Source organism: Corvus moneduloides, chromosome 1 (genome assembly GCF_009650955.1).
Source record: "Corvus moneduloides isolate bCorMon1 chromosome 1, bCorMon1.pri, whole genome shotgun sequence".
Classification (NCBI taxonomy): Eukaryota; Metazoa; Chordata; class Aves; order Passeriformes; family Corvidae; genus Corvus; species Corvus moneduloides.
This window is the reverse complement of record NC_045476.1, coordinates 143,362,992-143,378,353: the sequence shown is the minus strand read 5'-3', so window position 1 is coordinate 143,378,353 and position 15,362 is coordinate 143,362,992. Positions and strand designations below refer to the sequence as shown.

Below are 15,362 nucleotides of genomic sequence, written 5' to 3'. Positions count from 1 at the left end.
CCTTGGTGACAGTCCCTTACAAAACAGCAAAATCACTTTCTCTAAATTGCGTTAGTGGTTTTTGGAACCCAGAGAGATAAAGTGGGTCATGAAAATCACAGAGATAACTCAAAACTGGATGTTAATGCAAAGTGAGTGGCTGGGCCACGTTTTATTTACCCTGCCATGCATCTGTGAGAAAGAAGAGTTTTTATTTTTCTTTATATGGAAGATTTTTTATTTTTCTTTTAAAGTTTTAATCCTGGAAGTCCAGCAGTACAGCTCGGTCACATAAAGATAAAAACTAATCAATAAGTGATTGCATCTTACCTTTATTTTATTTTAATGATCTGCTGCCTTCTGGCAAATGTTTCCCCATAGGATGAAGATGAGTTGGACTCTCACACCATGGTGAAGACCAATTCAGAGAGCGCTGGTACCATGAGAGCCACCAGTACGATGAGTGAAGGCGCTCAGACAATGATTGAACACAACAGCACCATGTTAGAGTCAGACTTGGGGACCATGGTAATAAACAGTGATGACGATGAAGAGGAAGATGGGACCATGAAACGTATGTTGTTCATTTGCTTTCTTCTAATAATGTAGTATGTTTTCTCATGCTGCATGACAGTGCTGTATCATGAATGGCTTTTAAGTTTCAAGTTCTGTGGTTAAAACAGGGGGAGAGGGGTATTTGTGTCTCTAAGCACTCTATAATTTGTAGAGAAAAATTTGACTATAGTGGGAGATTCAAAGCAGAAGTCTGGTTTTGGTGTTTTACTAAGTTTCTCTAGAGGACTCTCAAATTGTCATTCTATGAATTGTCCCTTTTACTGCTTGTCTCTTTGTCTCCTGTCCCACATACATTTGGACCAGTTCCTTGGAGCTAAACTGGTGTGATTATGCTGTTTCAATGTCACTGGTCCTGGGAACATATTGTGACTCTCTTTGGGGTCAGCAATCAGTAATATATTTTGCTGCAAAATTGTTTTGTAAATCATGATCACCTAGCAGATCTGTATTTTTTAAGCAAATAATTATTTGGACTTTTTTGGAATGTAATTCAACAATGGTTGATTTAAGGCCATGATCCAAAGATTACTGAAACCTAAGTAAAAAGTTCTAATTGATTTTGGCAGCATGTGAGGGAGTATGTAACAAAGAGAAAAAAAGTTGTGGATGTTTTTATGTATAAAATTATAACTTATACTGAAATATCCATAAATATACATTTTAAAAATAGTTAATTTACATACTTATTTACTGATACACTCGTTGTTTGGCTGAAGATTACTGCAGATTGAGGTTCATAAATTGTAATAGAATTAGTTGCTTAAATAGGCAGCATCAATAGATGACTCTAACTCAGGCTGTAGCTGCCTGATTTCATGAGGCACAATGCAGTGTTTAACTCCAGGCAGTTGTGGGGGGGTGGGGTGTGGGGCGCTCTGTGTGTGTGTGTAATACAGAGAGCTAATATCTCAAGAGTGGAAATCAGTGCCAAATAAATAACTTTGTAGAGTGTTTTGTAGTAAATACAAAGCTGCATTTGTGTTTGCATATAGATACCTGATGTAATTTGCTCAAGATAAGTTGGAAGTGCAAAGCAGATACTTTTTTTTGTGTACAGGAAGTTGGAAGGAAAAAGAGGTTTTGTAGATTTTGTTTGTTTGGCTTTTTTGTGGTTTGTTTTGGGTTTTATTTTGCTTTTCCTTTAGAGTTCTCAGTAATAAGATTGCTGTTGACAGTGATTAGTTTAAGTATGATGATTCACCTCCAGATTCAGTATGTGCTTTAATTTGTCTTTATGTTGAAACAGAATACTTGCCTGTTAGACCATGAGGCTAATGGAAGGTTAGTACAAGTGATCTCAAACCCATCAGTTTCAACAAACTAAGGACAAGCTAAGTGATTAAAAAAAAAAAAAAAAAAAAGAAAGGGGAAAGATAGTATGAAAAAATTTAGAATAAATTCTTAGGGTGGAAGTATTATGAATTAGGGTTTAGTGCAGTTTCTATGCAGCCTGACAAATCACTTCAGTCTTTTTAAGTAAATTCTGTGTAAGTAGTATACCAAATTGCACCACACTATCCATGTAGTTTTTTATATGTGCTGAGAGGAAATACCTGCTACTATGCCAAACAGATCAAAAGAGTGGCATTAGGTTTGCATTGCACTCTCTTATTCTGTGTCTTACTTGTCTGCTGGGGACACTGCTTTTAAAATGTACTGTTGTTTTCAATTTTTATTGATTCCCGTAATGATCTTTAGTTAGAAAGGGAATTGCCTTTGTACACCTTGACATTTGGTCAGTATATGTCTTAATCCCATTCTTCTTTCTTCTCAAACAAGAATGATCTTTGGGACAGGTGATAGGTTTCCTTCCCCTCCCTCCTCTCCCACACATGACTGTCTTGAGCCCTGTAACTGCAGCAAAGCAGAGCCAGCAAATTGGAGGTAGTTTGCCTCATGACAAGTGATGGTTTAATCATTCTGCTGTCAGGCCACAGGTTTGGTTTCAGCACTTCCTTGCTAAAATTTCTTGTATTTTGCATTAGGCACCCATTATTTGCATTTTTTACATTAAAAACTAGAAATAAGTCAAGAACAGGACCTCCACATCTCTCAGCTAAAAAGAAATATTCATCATGTCCACTGTAGCTGGTCCTCTGGTTTTTGTGATTGTTGTGCTATTGGCTGAAACAGGAGCAATAGCAAGTTTCCTAAATAAATGTCACCAGGAAGGGACATAAAAAACCTTGCTGTCTCTGAAAGGCAGACACAGATTTTGTGCTTCGTTGTACTCGACAAAGACACAAGATTTTGGAGATTGGTTGCTTTTTCCAATGTACCTTTATAGGCAAAATAGGCACTTTCTGGATGTTTGTGTGATTTGATTGTAATAAATCAGAATGAGTATCTTAGAAGTGCTCTTTGATACTGCTGAATAACAGAACATTGTAAGCAAGAAGCTTGGAGAAATAAACTTAGTAAACAAGGGAAGAAGGATTTCATTTCCTTCCTAGAGACACAAAATATTTATGACAAACTTTTTATTTAATTGCTGTTGTGTTTAGTTTCATGTTTTGTTTCCTTCTGCCTTTTGTTTCCCTGCTCAAGGACAAAATAAGAAACAATAATATGTTTTTATTTATAAGTACCCATGCTTAGAGGCCTCTGGGAGCCATGACAGAAAATAACCAAAACCATATTTTTTTCACTAATAGGGAATTGTGCCCAGATAAAATGGGGATCTGGAACAAGAAGAGGCCTGTCTTCCTACCCCAACATACAGTATACAGTCTAGTAATAAACAACATTTATGCTGTCTTGCTTGGTATGCCTGTGCATGTTCTTATCAAAGACTCTGTGGTATGTACCTGGAAGGAGGAAAGAAAATGAAGAACGCAGAGAGTTGGGAGTAACTTAACCTTACGAGGTTTAATGCAGAGTAGAGGAAAGAGTGAGAATGGTGGAAATGTTACTTCTTTTGTTCAGTTGCCTGGGTTTTACTTATTTTTGTGTGGAAGCTTTTTCATATGTCAGTGGAGAGACTAGTGTTCAGACCAGCTTCCTCACATTCCCCTTGTGGTTTTCCGCAAGGCTTAGTGTTAGGGCTTTCTGGTGCACCAGGAGTACTTACTTACGCTTGTTCTCTTTTCTCCTTTTCAGTAACATTCCCCCTGATTCTCTTTTTTGCCCTGTTAAATTTATAGTTGGCATCTGCTTTGGGCTGGAAAACTAGTTGTCTCTTAGTGCAGTTTAAGTTTATTCTGGGTTTCTAACTGTTGCTTCAGACTTTGGTGAAGCTTCTGCATAGTTTGTGGTTGGTAATGAATGTATTAGAAGAAGAGGACAGAGAATGAATGAGGTGGCATTTGACAACTAGAATGTAGAAAAGTAATCAGGTTTTTGTTTTATTACTTTTTGCCCTGTAAGACATGAACATTTTAGGTTTAGTCAGTATAATTCTTAAACACATTCTTCCTTCTAAACAAACAAGAATATAATCTTTGGGACAGCAGGTTTCCTTCCCTGGCCTTCCCCCCCCACAGGTGACTGTCTTGAGCAGCATAACTCCAGCACAATTGGCAAACTGGAGGTAGCCTGAAGCAAGTGATGGTTTAATCATTCAGCTGTCAGGCAGCAGGTTTGGCTCCAGCACTTACTTGCTCAACTTTCTTATCTTATTGTGTAATGGTAGTTTTGGTAATAGTGGGACATGCACCATGCTGTAGAACCTACATGTTGATAGAAGAATTCATGAGTTGGTTTATTCATTATTTTTTAGTGATTTCAGCATCCAGGGTAAGGGATTGTTTGATACTGTAAGTCAGTCTCCCCTGTGATATGAGGTGTATGCTTGAATAGCTTTGGAGTGGTGCTTCAAAACTCTTAGAAAGGCCTAAATCCTACAGCTGGTTTTTCAGCTGAAAAGCAAAAGCTGGTGACATGTTTTATAACAATTTATGACCTAATTCCAGAAATTCCTAATTAAGGAAACTTAATTATGGGCTGGTTTCAGTGGTGCTGTAAGCCTGGGCATTGATACTTCATGGATGTATTTTCAGTCAAGTGTGTTTACTGTGCCCCGATAGGATGGTTTGCTTGGTGCCGTACGTAGGTGTACTGGTGCTTTACTCCTGTGTATGTATGTATAAAGAGGTGATAGATGTTTACAGGTCCTCAAATGGTTCTCAAGCCATTTTCTGTGGTTGGTAATAAAGTTGTTCATTTATATCACTAGTAGTATTATATTTTAAAAGTGGGGATTTTTTTTTTTTATATAATGTTGTTAGCAATTCTGCTTTTGAGAGCTGTTGCAAAATGCTAGTTTAATGCGTATTTTCTTTGTTTTGTTAAAAACAGAAATAAAGTGTCATTCGGCTGGAATGGACTAATGGGAGGTGTTTGAACAATGCTCTCAGGCACATGGTGTGATTCTTGGAGTGTCCTGTGCAGTGCCAGGAGTTGGTCTCGATCTTCCTGATGGGTCCTTTCCAACTCAGCATATTCCATGATTGTAATAGTAATATCATTGAATATTTTTTTCTTTTTTTCAGAGAGTGGGGAAAAAAAAGAACAAAAATTATTAAAACAGTTTTACAAGTCTTATTCTTAAGAAGCAAAGCAATGTTTTGTGCTGGAAACTTTTTCCCATTAAAAATTGTAACTTGGGGTCATAGTCCTTCAAAAAGTCTCTGAAAGCTTCAGCTAGTTGAAAATTATGTGGATTTTCCATTTAAATGCCAGTTGCAATTATTTCTGGTAAATAGGTGTGTCATGCAACAAGCAAAAGCCCTAATGAGGCCTAAACTGAACGAAGACTTGGGTGTATAAGTCACTGTGATACAAAAACTGTGAACTCAGTAATCACTTTGTTCCACAGCTCTCAATAGTCAAACATTTCTTAGATTTGTCCTGCGGTAGACTCCCAGCCGCTCTGGCCTGCCTAACTGGTGCTGCTGTTACTACTGCTGCTTCCTTGTGGTTGCCAGTAGCCTGGCCTCTAATTCTCTGAGATGGTTGCCTAGTAGGCATGCGTTAGCAGCAGAACTTTCCCGCTCATAAAATACAGTCACAATTCCTGCGTAGCATATGGCTGAAGGAGGTGGCTGTGGCAGCTTTCTATGTGGTAGTTCACTGTTAGATGCATTTGCCTGGAGACTGAGGTCAAAATTCTAGGCTCCTGTCTCCCATTTCCCAGAATTACTGCCGCTGTGTTGTAGGGCACCTTGTGGGGGGAGAGAGTAGTGGTAGGAATGTATGGAATACAAAACCCAAGTAGTATGTGATTTTGTATAAGCTCTGGTAGCCTTTGTAGTAGGGTGAGAGCACATAGGTAGGTATAGGTCTAAAGAAGGCTGAAAGATGATTGCTTTACAGGTTCTGACTCTAATAGTGCCAAAGCAGTGTATTCTGAGGGAATAAAAATACTGACAGGATGTTCACAGAAGCACTTCAGAGCAAGGAAAGCCAGATCCCTAACTTCACCAAGCGGCTGAAAATGCTCCTCAGTTGAGCAGTAGATGGAGATCCACAGAATGTGGAAGGCTGTGGAAGCTCATGGCTTTCGGCAAAAGGAAGAAAGCTTTCCTCTGTAGATATGCAGCTGCAGAAGAGGTCCAGTGTCCTGGTAGTAACAGAGTGAGAGAAGGACTTACAGTCGTTCCACAGGAAATTGTAGTGGGAGTCTCCCTTCTGTAGGAGATGGTCATCCTCATCTGCTGACCTTACTTGTTAACTAACAGCAGAACTTATAAACTGATTTAAAATCAATTTTATAGTAATACAATACTTTTCTGTTGGAAATGCTTCACTACAAAATAATTTTTCATGGTGGATGACATCAGTTGAATTTTACCAAAATATGCATTAGAATGAAGTGTGCATCCTCCTTATTTTGAAATGTGTGTTGAGAAATGTGTGTTTGTGATAATGTTTTTGAAACAGTGTCATGGAGTTGGTGTTATGTCGTTGCCTCATTCATTTTATTCAGCATACTTTTTGGGAGACACATAACTATTTGGGGACATCCCTATTGGCTGTGTTCCTATCAGGGGTATTGCTGAGGTAGAATGTGTTTTCAGCATCAATGGTGCTCTCTGTGTTTTATGGCTTGCCAGCAATTTCTGACTGTTGTTTTATTATGGCTTTTTTTCCAAAGCTGTCTTTGCAGTAGGCAAGTGTAGGGGTGATAGGAGACCGATATTCTTAAATATTGAAACTGTGGAAAACATTTTTAAACATGATCATTGCTTATTGAAAAACAAATAATTAGAAGAACTGAAAAATCCAAATCCTTCTAGAATGGAACAGGCTATTGCACAGTAGGTTTTTGGTGCAAATGTGGAGTGATACTGACTGTGCTATAGATTTTTTGTGGCAAATGTAACTTATTGAATAGAGGAGTGAATTAATTGTCCTTAAGGGAATCTTTATGTATTATACATCTAATTTTCTTGGTTTTTGAAAGATGGTTGAGAAGATAATGTTACTCTGTTGTTCATGAAAGTTAGAAAAAGTACTTTCAGACCAAATAATCTCACTAAAAAACAAAAAAAAAAAAAAAGGTGTAACCTATATCAGTTTGCTATGGCATAGACCCTGAGTGTTTTATAAAGTAAATACAAAAGAGGAGCTTTCACATGGTCTTTAGACTGGTAGATGTCAACCCATTCCTATGAAGCACTAACTGAACCTGTTAAGTTAGCTAGAGATCTAAATAGTGTCTCTTTTTAAATTTAATTATTTATAAAAATAAAATAAAATCTTAAAGATAAATTTCTAAATAAATCCTTTGGGATTTTTTGCATTGGAGGAAGAAACCAAAAGAGAAGTTGAAATATATCTGGTCCCATAATTTTGCAGTTGTATTTCTGATTTTGTGTGTGAGTTTTTATATTTGCAGTGAAGGTAAGCAGCTCGTGCTGTTTTAATTGGGTTAACTGACTGTATGCTAAATTGAAATCAGAAGTGAATTCTAAATTCTTATTTATCAAGACAAATAAAAGAAGTTCTCAAAGTAAAAAATAAATGTTCTTTGCTTACCTTGGCTTAATTTCAGTCCTGTTGACTCAATTTCCATAATTTGCATTTGATAGCAAGGAATTTACAGGGGTTGGTTTGTTTTATGTATGTAGGTAGTCTTCTATTACATGTATAAGGAAGATATTTATAAATAGTTTCAAAACTTACAAGAAGTGCTTGGAAAATCTTCAGTGTTGCCTGATACATGAGAGGACGGAGACTGCCTTACCTGTAATGGGCCAACATTTTGGTACTTGGGGTTTTGAATAGAGACACTGGTAATCTTTTTGTTTATAGCTATGTCTCAGGGATGAAACTTAAGTACAGCCATCGCAGCAGAAGAAAAAATTGGTTGTGAAAGGCCAGCAATGTGGTGTCCTATCTTTTTGGTACAAATAGTTTGGGCAGCGATCACCAAGTAATGAAAAGTTTGTAATAAGAAAATGCATAGTGTTTTTTGGTTTTAATTCTACCTCCTTCATACTACTATCTTCTTTTGGATCTGTTTTGTAAATGTGTGCTTTTCTAAAATTTAGATTCTTCCATTTTTCTTCTGCTCTGCTCAGCTCTCATGAGACCCCGTCTGTAATACTGTGTTCAGCCCTAGGACCCCCAAAACAAGGACGTGGAGCTGTTGGAGCAAATCCAGGGGAGGACCATGAAAATGGTCAGAGGGGTGGAGCACCTCTGATAGGAAAACTGGCTGAGACATTTGGGGTTGTTCAGCCTGGAGAAGAGAATGTTCCAGGGAGACCTTGTAGGACCTTGCAGTACCCAACAGGGAGCCTACAGGAGAGCTGGAGGAGGACTTTTGACAATGGCCTGTAGTGATAGGACAAGATGTAATGGCTTTAAACTAAAAGAGGGCAGGTTTAGAGTAGATACTGGGAAGAAATTATTTACTCTACTGGAACAAATTGCCCAGAGAACCTGTGGATGCAGCATCCCTTGAAGTGTTCAAGGACAGGTTGGATGGGACTTTGAGAAACTTGCTCTAGTGGAAGGTGTCCTTGCCCATGGACAGGGAGTTGGTGTTAGATGGTTTTTAAAGGTCCCTTCCAACTCAGCCCATTCTATGACTATGGTTTTTGCCCTTTAGTGCTCTTTTCTGCTGGTTACTTCTCATCCCTTCCTCAGTCCCAGGTTCAAGAGATCAAGAAATCTCCTTCAAGGGATCTTGAGTTCAGTGGGGGCAAACTTGGGAGATTCTGGAGAAGAGGTGTCTGCTGTCCGGTCAGTTAAATTCAACCTGGAGTTTAGTTCACGGAATTGCTAGGTCACGGTTGTTACTAATTAAAAGATGGTGAGTAGAGATAACTGATCAGGGATTAGAAAAAATTATATGAAAAAAAGTGGCAAAAACTGAGAGAAAAAACAGCTAAAAAATGTGAGGAAAAGAAGGTGTGTATGGAAATAGCAGATCGAATGAAGGAACCATTGTGGAATTGAAGGAAAGCAGCTGAAGTCAAAGTTACTAAAGCTTAGAGCATGACAATAGAAAACATGCATTAAAAAATGCCAGAAGAAATCTTACTAGAACAGAAAAATTTAAGAAAAGCAGAAAGAAAAGAAGCAATAAATCAACATACAGTCTTTGCTTCTATCAAGAATAGTGTGGCCAGCAGGTCCAGGGCAGTGAGCCCTGGGTACTGAGCCCTGGGGAGGCCACACCTTAAATCCTGTGGTCAGCTTTGTGCCCCTCACTACAAGAAAGACATTGAGGTGCTGGAGCATGTCCAGACAAGGGTAACGGAGCTGGTGAAGGGTCTGGAGCACAAATCCTGTGAGGAGCTGGGGTTGTTTAGCCTGGAGAAAAGGAGGCTCGGGGGTGACCATAGCACTCTACAAATCCCTGAAAGGAGGTTTAGCCAGGTGGGGGTTGGTCTTTTCTGCCATGTCTCAAGTAAAAGGATGAGAGAAAATGGCCTTAAGTTTTCCAGGGAAGGTTCAAATTAGGTATTTGAATTTTTTTTTTTCCACAGAAAAAGTGAGTAAGCATTGGAATGGGCTGCCCAGGGAGGTGGTGGGAGTGACATCTTTTGAACGTCTAGAAGTGTCAAGAATTGTCTGGATGTGGCACTTGGGGTATTGTTGTGGTGATTATCATGTTTCTAGGTCAGTGGCTGGACTAGATGATCTTGAATGTCTCTTCTGGCCGTGATGATTCTGTGAAAAGATGGCAGTACAAAAATAAACATTAATGAAAAAATAGGCTGCTATTAGTCATGCAGCAAAATTAGAATGAATTAAAAAATCTTTAGACAAAGGGGATGGGAAGAGATGATGAAATAAGAGGTGAAAGAGAGGGGAAAAACCCACTTAGTGAATGAATAAAAACAAGTATAAAGCCAGATAAGGAGATTAGCAAGTCCTAGTGATCATGTTAAACACAAGCTGAAAAGATATTTTCAGTTTACCTTTTCACTTGTTGAAACAAGTATATCAAATAAAAATTCCTATTGCTTTGTTAAGTTTGCAATTTAAATGTATAGTTTTGTCTGGTTTTTAGTGTTAGGTTTTTCCCCCCCCATCTTAGTTATTTATCTCTCATCCCATTTCATATTTTATTTGTGGAAATACATTTCATATATCTTCGTGTCAAATGTGTTACACTTCCAGTAAGTACGTTTCATGTGCCAATGCTATGCAGAATATGGTCTCTGAGGTAACAGTTATGTTTGTTTATTGTGCTATTTAGTAATGAATTTGCTTTGAAATCCCACAAATGAAAACAAATTTCAGTCATTTAGGACTGAAGATATTTTTTTTTTTACTTTTAGTTTTGTGAAAAGCATAAAAGAGCAGGAGTTCATGCTGATCTCGATCTGCTTCATAAAGCTTTTGCAGCTGTTAGATGATGACAAAAATCCCCCAGGGTTTCTACACTATGGAGACAGGGTGCTTTGCAACCATCTGTAGAGGGTGATCCTGTAATTTTATGGGAATCTTCATTGGTAATGAATTGAATTAAGCAGCATCTAGACACAATTTGTGTACTTGCATTTTGCAAGTTCTTTTTCTAAATTATTATTAAATCCCACCTTTAGTGAAACTCTGTTGCTTTCCTGCAAGTGCCTGTGGACCAGGCCTTGAAGTTAGGGGCATTCAGCGCCCAAAGGGATGCTTAGCACCTCATGTTATTCAGTCTCTATAACAACAAATTGATATTGCATGAAGTAACTTCTAATATTATTTGTGTGTGCAACTCTGAAATGTCTTGAACATTTCTCCACGTTGTGTCTTGCTACAAAAATATCATCCTTTGACTATGAGCTTTTATGCCAAAGACCCTCAGGGGACAAACAGAGGCTTGCATCACATGCAGATGACTGTATTAGTTTCTGCAAACCCCAGGAAAATTAATTAGTGAAGTTTATAGTGCATTAATTCTTTAATATTTGAATAGTTTTTACCTTTTTTTTTTTTGTTTTCTTTCAACTAAGGAAATGCTACTTCACCGCAAGTTCAAAGACCTTCTTTCATGGACTACTTTGATAAACAAGATTCCAAGAATAAAAGCCCTGAAAACTGTAATCAGAACATGCATGAACCTTACCACATATCCAAAAACGTTTTCCCTGATAACTGGAAAGTCCCTCAAGATGGAGACTTCGATTTCGTAAGTACTTTTTTATTGTTTAATCTCTTGCATGCAGTTTATTTTATATATGCCAAAAATAGTTAATCCCGTTCTATAACTGTATTAATACAAGTAAAATAAGTAAACTTTCAAGAATACTGTCCAAATATCTAATCTTTGTGCCTCATCCTGGTTGCTGAAATAAGTACACTTGATAAACACAGGACTTTTTTAATGAGGAGTGGTGTATGACAGTATATACATTACTTTGTAATGACTCTTTTTTAAAAATTTTTTTGGTTCCTTAAAATTTATGTGCTATGGCAACTTTAAAATTTGACCCAATTCTGTTAAAAAAAAAAATTAAATTGCTACAGACATGGAATATTGTTGTCATGTTTGCTGTGTATCCCAGTAAAATGATAAGCATTTTAAACTGGATTGGAGCCATTTAATCAATCTCCTTGGAGATGTTTAAGACCACCTACTGTTTTGCACAAGTCACCTTCTTGGTACTATTCCAATAGCACACATCTCTTTACATAGAACTATTCCACCTAACACAAATTTATCTATTTTAGGGTGGAGTTTTTGCCCTCCAACATATGTGTAGTTTATTTCATTTTGCCTATGTTGCAAATTGTAACAGGGTCAAAAAGAAAATGTTCCTAAGTTATAGGTTGCACTTAAAATGAAATATATAATTACTGATTAGAGACTGGTAAGTAATTATACCTGGTTTTCACCGTTGCTATTTTTTAACATTTCAATGAAATTTTTGTTTATCTGTTGTGCATGAAATGTTCTTAACTACAGTGCAGTAGCTAAATATGATCACATGGTGCCTTTTTGAAGCACACTTGAGGTTTGAAGAGAATTGTTGTGTTTAATTTTAGGTGACAGCTGTAGGTGTGGAATTTTCTTTCCAGTTTTCACTTACAGCATTTCTACTTAAAGCTGACTATTAAATTTAAGCTACTGAGGTAAAGCCAGTTAAATGGCATAGTACAAGCTGTTGCTGCTGAAGAGTTTTGATTTAGTTGGATTTTGGTTTGGGTGGAGTTTTTTTAGGCTTTTTTTTTTTTTTTTCCTATGAAATGCAGTCATCATCATCTTGGTGATTGACTAACAAAATAGTTGCACTATTCATTGGAAAATAACTGGCCATTGTTTCAGTGGGTTTATTATAGTGGCAATAAAACTGCCTTTAGAACAATTTTAAATTCATCCTATCTTTTCCATTACTTGTGAAGAAATGCAGGCAAAAATTATTTTTTTTGTAAATGCCAAGATGCTGATTGTGTGAGTACCTATTCATGAATAATTCACACATGGATAATCACGTGGAATTTGTTGACATTGCTTGTACAATGAAGTAGTCTTCTTGAAATAGGAATTTGTCCTAGAACAAAACCCAAGGAGTTCTGATCTTCAGAAACTGCTCTGTTTTGTAGGCAAACCTTCCTAGTGGTGTTAGACTGGCAAATACAGACTTCAGAATCCTAGAATGGCTTGGGTTGGAAGGGACCTTTAGAAGTCATCTAGTCCAGCTTTCCTGCTGTGGGCAGGATCATCTTTCACTAGCTGTTTAAGGCTGTAACCTTTAAAACTTCCAATTTTGGGGCATCCACAGCTTGTCTGGGCAATCTGTTCCTGAGTCTCATGGAATTTACGTGATGTGCAGTTTGTCCTTGGCCTCCTGAAAAGGCAGTGTTGTGAGGCTTGTTGCTACAAAATTATTCTGATTGAAAACCAAGTAGGATTTTTTAAAAAGTGAGTAACTATTTGTATGGGCTCTGTGTGTGATGGTAGTTTGTTTTAAACATGATGAAGAGATAAGCCATCCTAAGAAAGAGTTTAGGAAGGTGCTTCAGTAGTGGATGTACTGCTTCAGAATAGTCCACTCAAAATTACATTTCAGTAAAGCGCCTGGTACCAGCCGATGTTGTACAGGATGTGGGTTTTAAACTGCCAGCTGATTTGAACCACTGGCAATTATTATTTATTGATATATCCTAGAAGCACTAGTATTTATATTTTAGACAGTGAGTGGCAGTATTGGCAAGTGGCCTGCAAGAGACTTTCTCAAAGGATAAATGAGTGGGCAGCATGCATAATATATTGTTTGTTCTTTGTGAGATCAACATTAATGTTTTCAGTTGCTGACATGAAGTCTTTAAATAATTTGTAAAAGGGATAAATGATGGAAACTTTTTGTACTAAATAATTCCATGCTATTTTATTTGGAATTAGCCTCAATGGGATCTAAAAAGGTATCCAAACTGTAAATGATGACAGTCATAATTTTATTTGAAGAGGGGATTGATACGCTAGAACTAAAATATAAATGATGAAAATTGAACTTAATACTAGTATACTAATAGTACTCCAGCTTTCTGTGTAAAAGAGGAAGGATGCTCTGTAAGCCAGAAGTCACCAAACTCATTTGCTGAATGAAACCATTATTTCTTACCTTTGTAAGCCAAACACACCATGGCAGTCCTGGCAGCCAGTGAGCACTTCACTTATGAGCCAGGGTGAATGACAGGGTCATGCTAAGAAGAAGTATTTAAGTGTATTGGATGGAAAGCCCTAGAAATATATTAGTGTATATGTCTGTTAAAGCATGAACTAGGAAGTAGCAATGCCACTGAGGTGGGAAAGAGAAGGGAAAAGAAAGTAAAAACAAACCTTATAAATCCCTGCAACTGATTAGTTTGCTTATTTCTGTATATTTTAAGGTGAAACATGCAGAACTGGGAGCTAATTCTTGTGGCCAAATAGTATATTTGCTTTAGGTCACAATGGTATTTTATCCTGTTCTTAGTCTATCGTACTGCTTGATAAAACATAGTTATTTTATTTGTTGAAATGTACAAATACATGTAATGTGCATAGAGCAGTTACATACTTGCTGATGTTTTTAGATAATGTAAATAAATGATATAGGAAACTGTTCTCATAATGTGGATAAACAAACTTATAAAGTAAGGCAAATGAACTTAGCGCTAGGTCTGTTTTGGAAGTTTTGGTGTGAGCATAGTTTTCTGCCCTGATATAAATGTTTTAAAAACTACTTGCCAACACAAATATAACTAGAAGACTTTCCTAAGAAAATAACATGCTTTGATCATCAATCTGAGCTTTAAAAAAAGTAATTTTAGCAGCATTATTTGCTCTGTAAGTATGTATTTATCCTTTGGGTTTTTTCTCTGTTGAAGTACATCTGTTTTGAAATTCAAAAGCTGATCTTAATTCTTTTTCACTGATACCATATGAGAACTTAAGAGCTATCTCTGACTTTTGGTCCTGCGTGCTTTCAGTTCTGTGATCAGTCTGTGCTGGTTATTGATGTCGTGTGCCAGGAGTCGATAAGAAAATATTGTCACCACAGACCTTCAAGTTTTATATTATATTGAATCACGTATACTGCAAATAACTTCAACTAGACTTGATTCTGTTACTGTATACTCACCTTGAATTATTCCATTTATTCCAAATTTACCCTGTTAAATTTGCTTCCAGACTTAAAGTGCTATTTTTCATGCAACAGAGGTGTTTGGAATTTTTAGACTACATTTCTTCTTGCCTTTTAAAAAGAAACTATGACCAAACAAAAAAAAACCCCAGTCAACCTCAAACACTTTTGAATGTTTTCTGTGAGTAGGAATTTGTATAGAATTGCTGGTTGTAATCTTTGTTTTTGGTTATTCTACTGTCTGTTTTTGATGTCTCATAAAAATTCTCAAACTCAAAAGTATGGGTCTTTGATATCAGTGAATCTCAGGGAAATGTATTTCTGGGGAAGTACTTGTAATGTTTTGTTTTGCTTTTTCCACTTCAGCCTTTGAAGCGGAGCTGTTGAAGCTCTGATTTGATATATAACTCTTTCAAAAAGCCCAAACTAATGTTTATTCAAACTTCAGCTTTTATATTAAATTGTTAATGTATATCTCACACTCAAGTATCATTGTGGATTTTTGCTTTCCATGAATTCTACCAGTCTATAGGCAATTCTCCTACACATTTTGATTCTTTTTAAGGGGCATGTGGTAGATAGCATAATTAAAGCAGTATTTTTAATCTTAATTCTGTCAGTTTTACTTGGAGTTAAGTGATGCTTTATGCGCAGCAAACCTTGATGCCAGTAAGTGTAATCAACAAGATACAACTTGTGAGGAATAGGGGCATAATGTCATTGAATAAGTAAAAATGCAGTAAAGCTCTGTAATGTATGGGTAGGAGGTTCCTAGAAGCATTAATGATGCAT

The 15,362-nt window shown here is 37.0% G+C and overlaps 1 protein-coding gene across 1 annotated transcript in view; it reads left to right on the top strand.

Annotated features, from left to right (window-relative positions):
* STK3 (serine/threonine kinase 3) overlaps window positions 1–15,362 on the top strand; it is a 131,734-nt gene that overhangs the window by 72,442 nt on the left and 43,930 nt on the right. Inside the window, exons 9-10 of the mRNA XM_032130089.1 lie at window positions 361–553; window positions 10,956–11,131. Coding sequence (XP_031985980.1) covers window positions 361–553; window positions 10,956–11,131 — 369 coding nt within the window. The remainder of the gene's footprint in view (window positions 1–360; window positions 554–10,955; window positions 11,132–15,362) is intronic.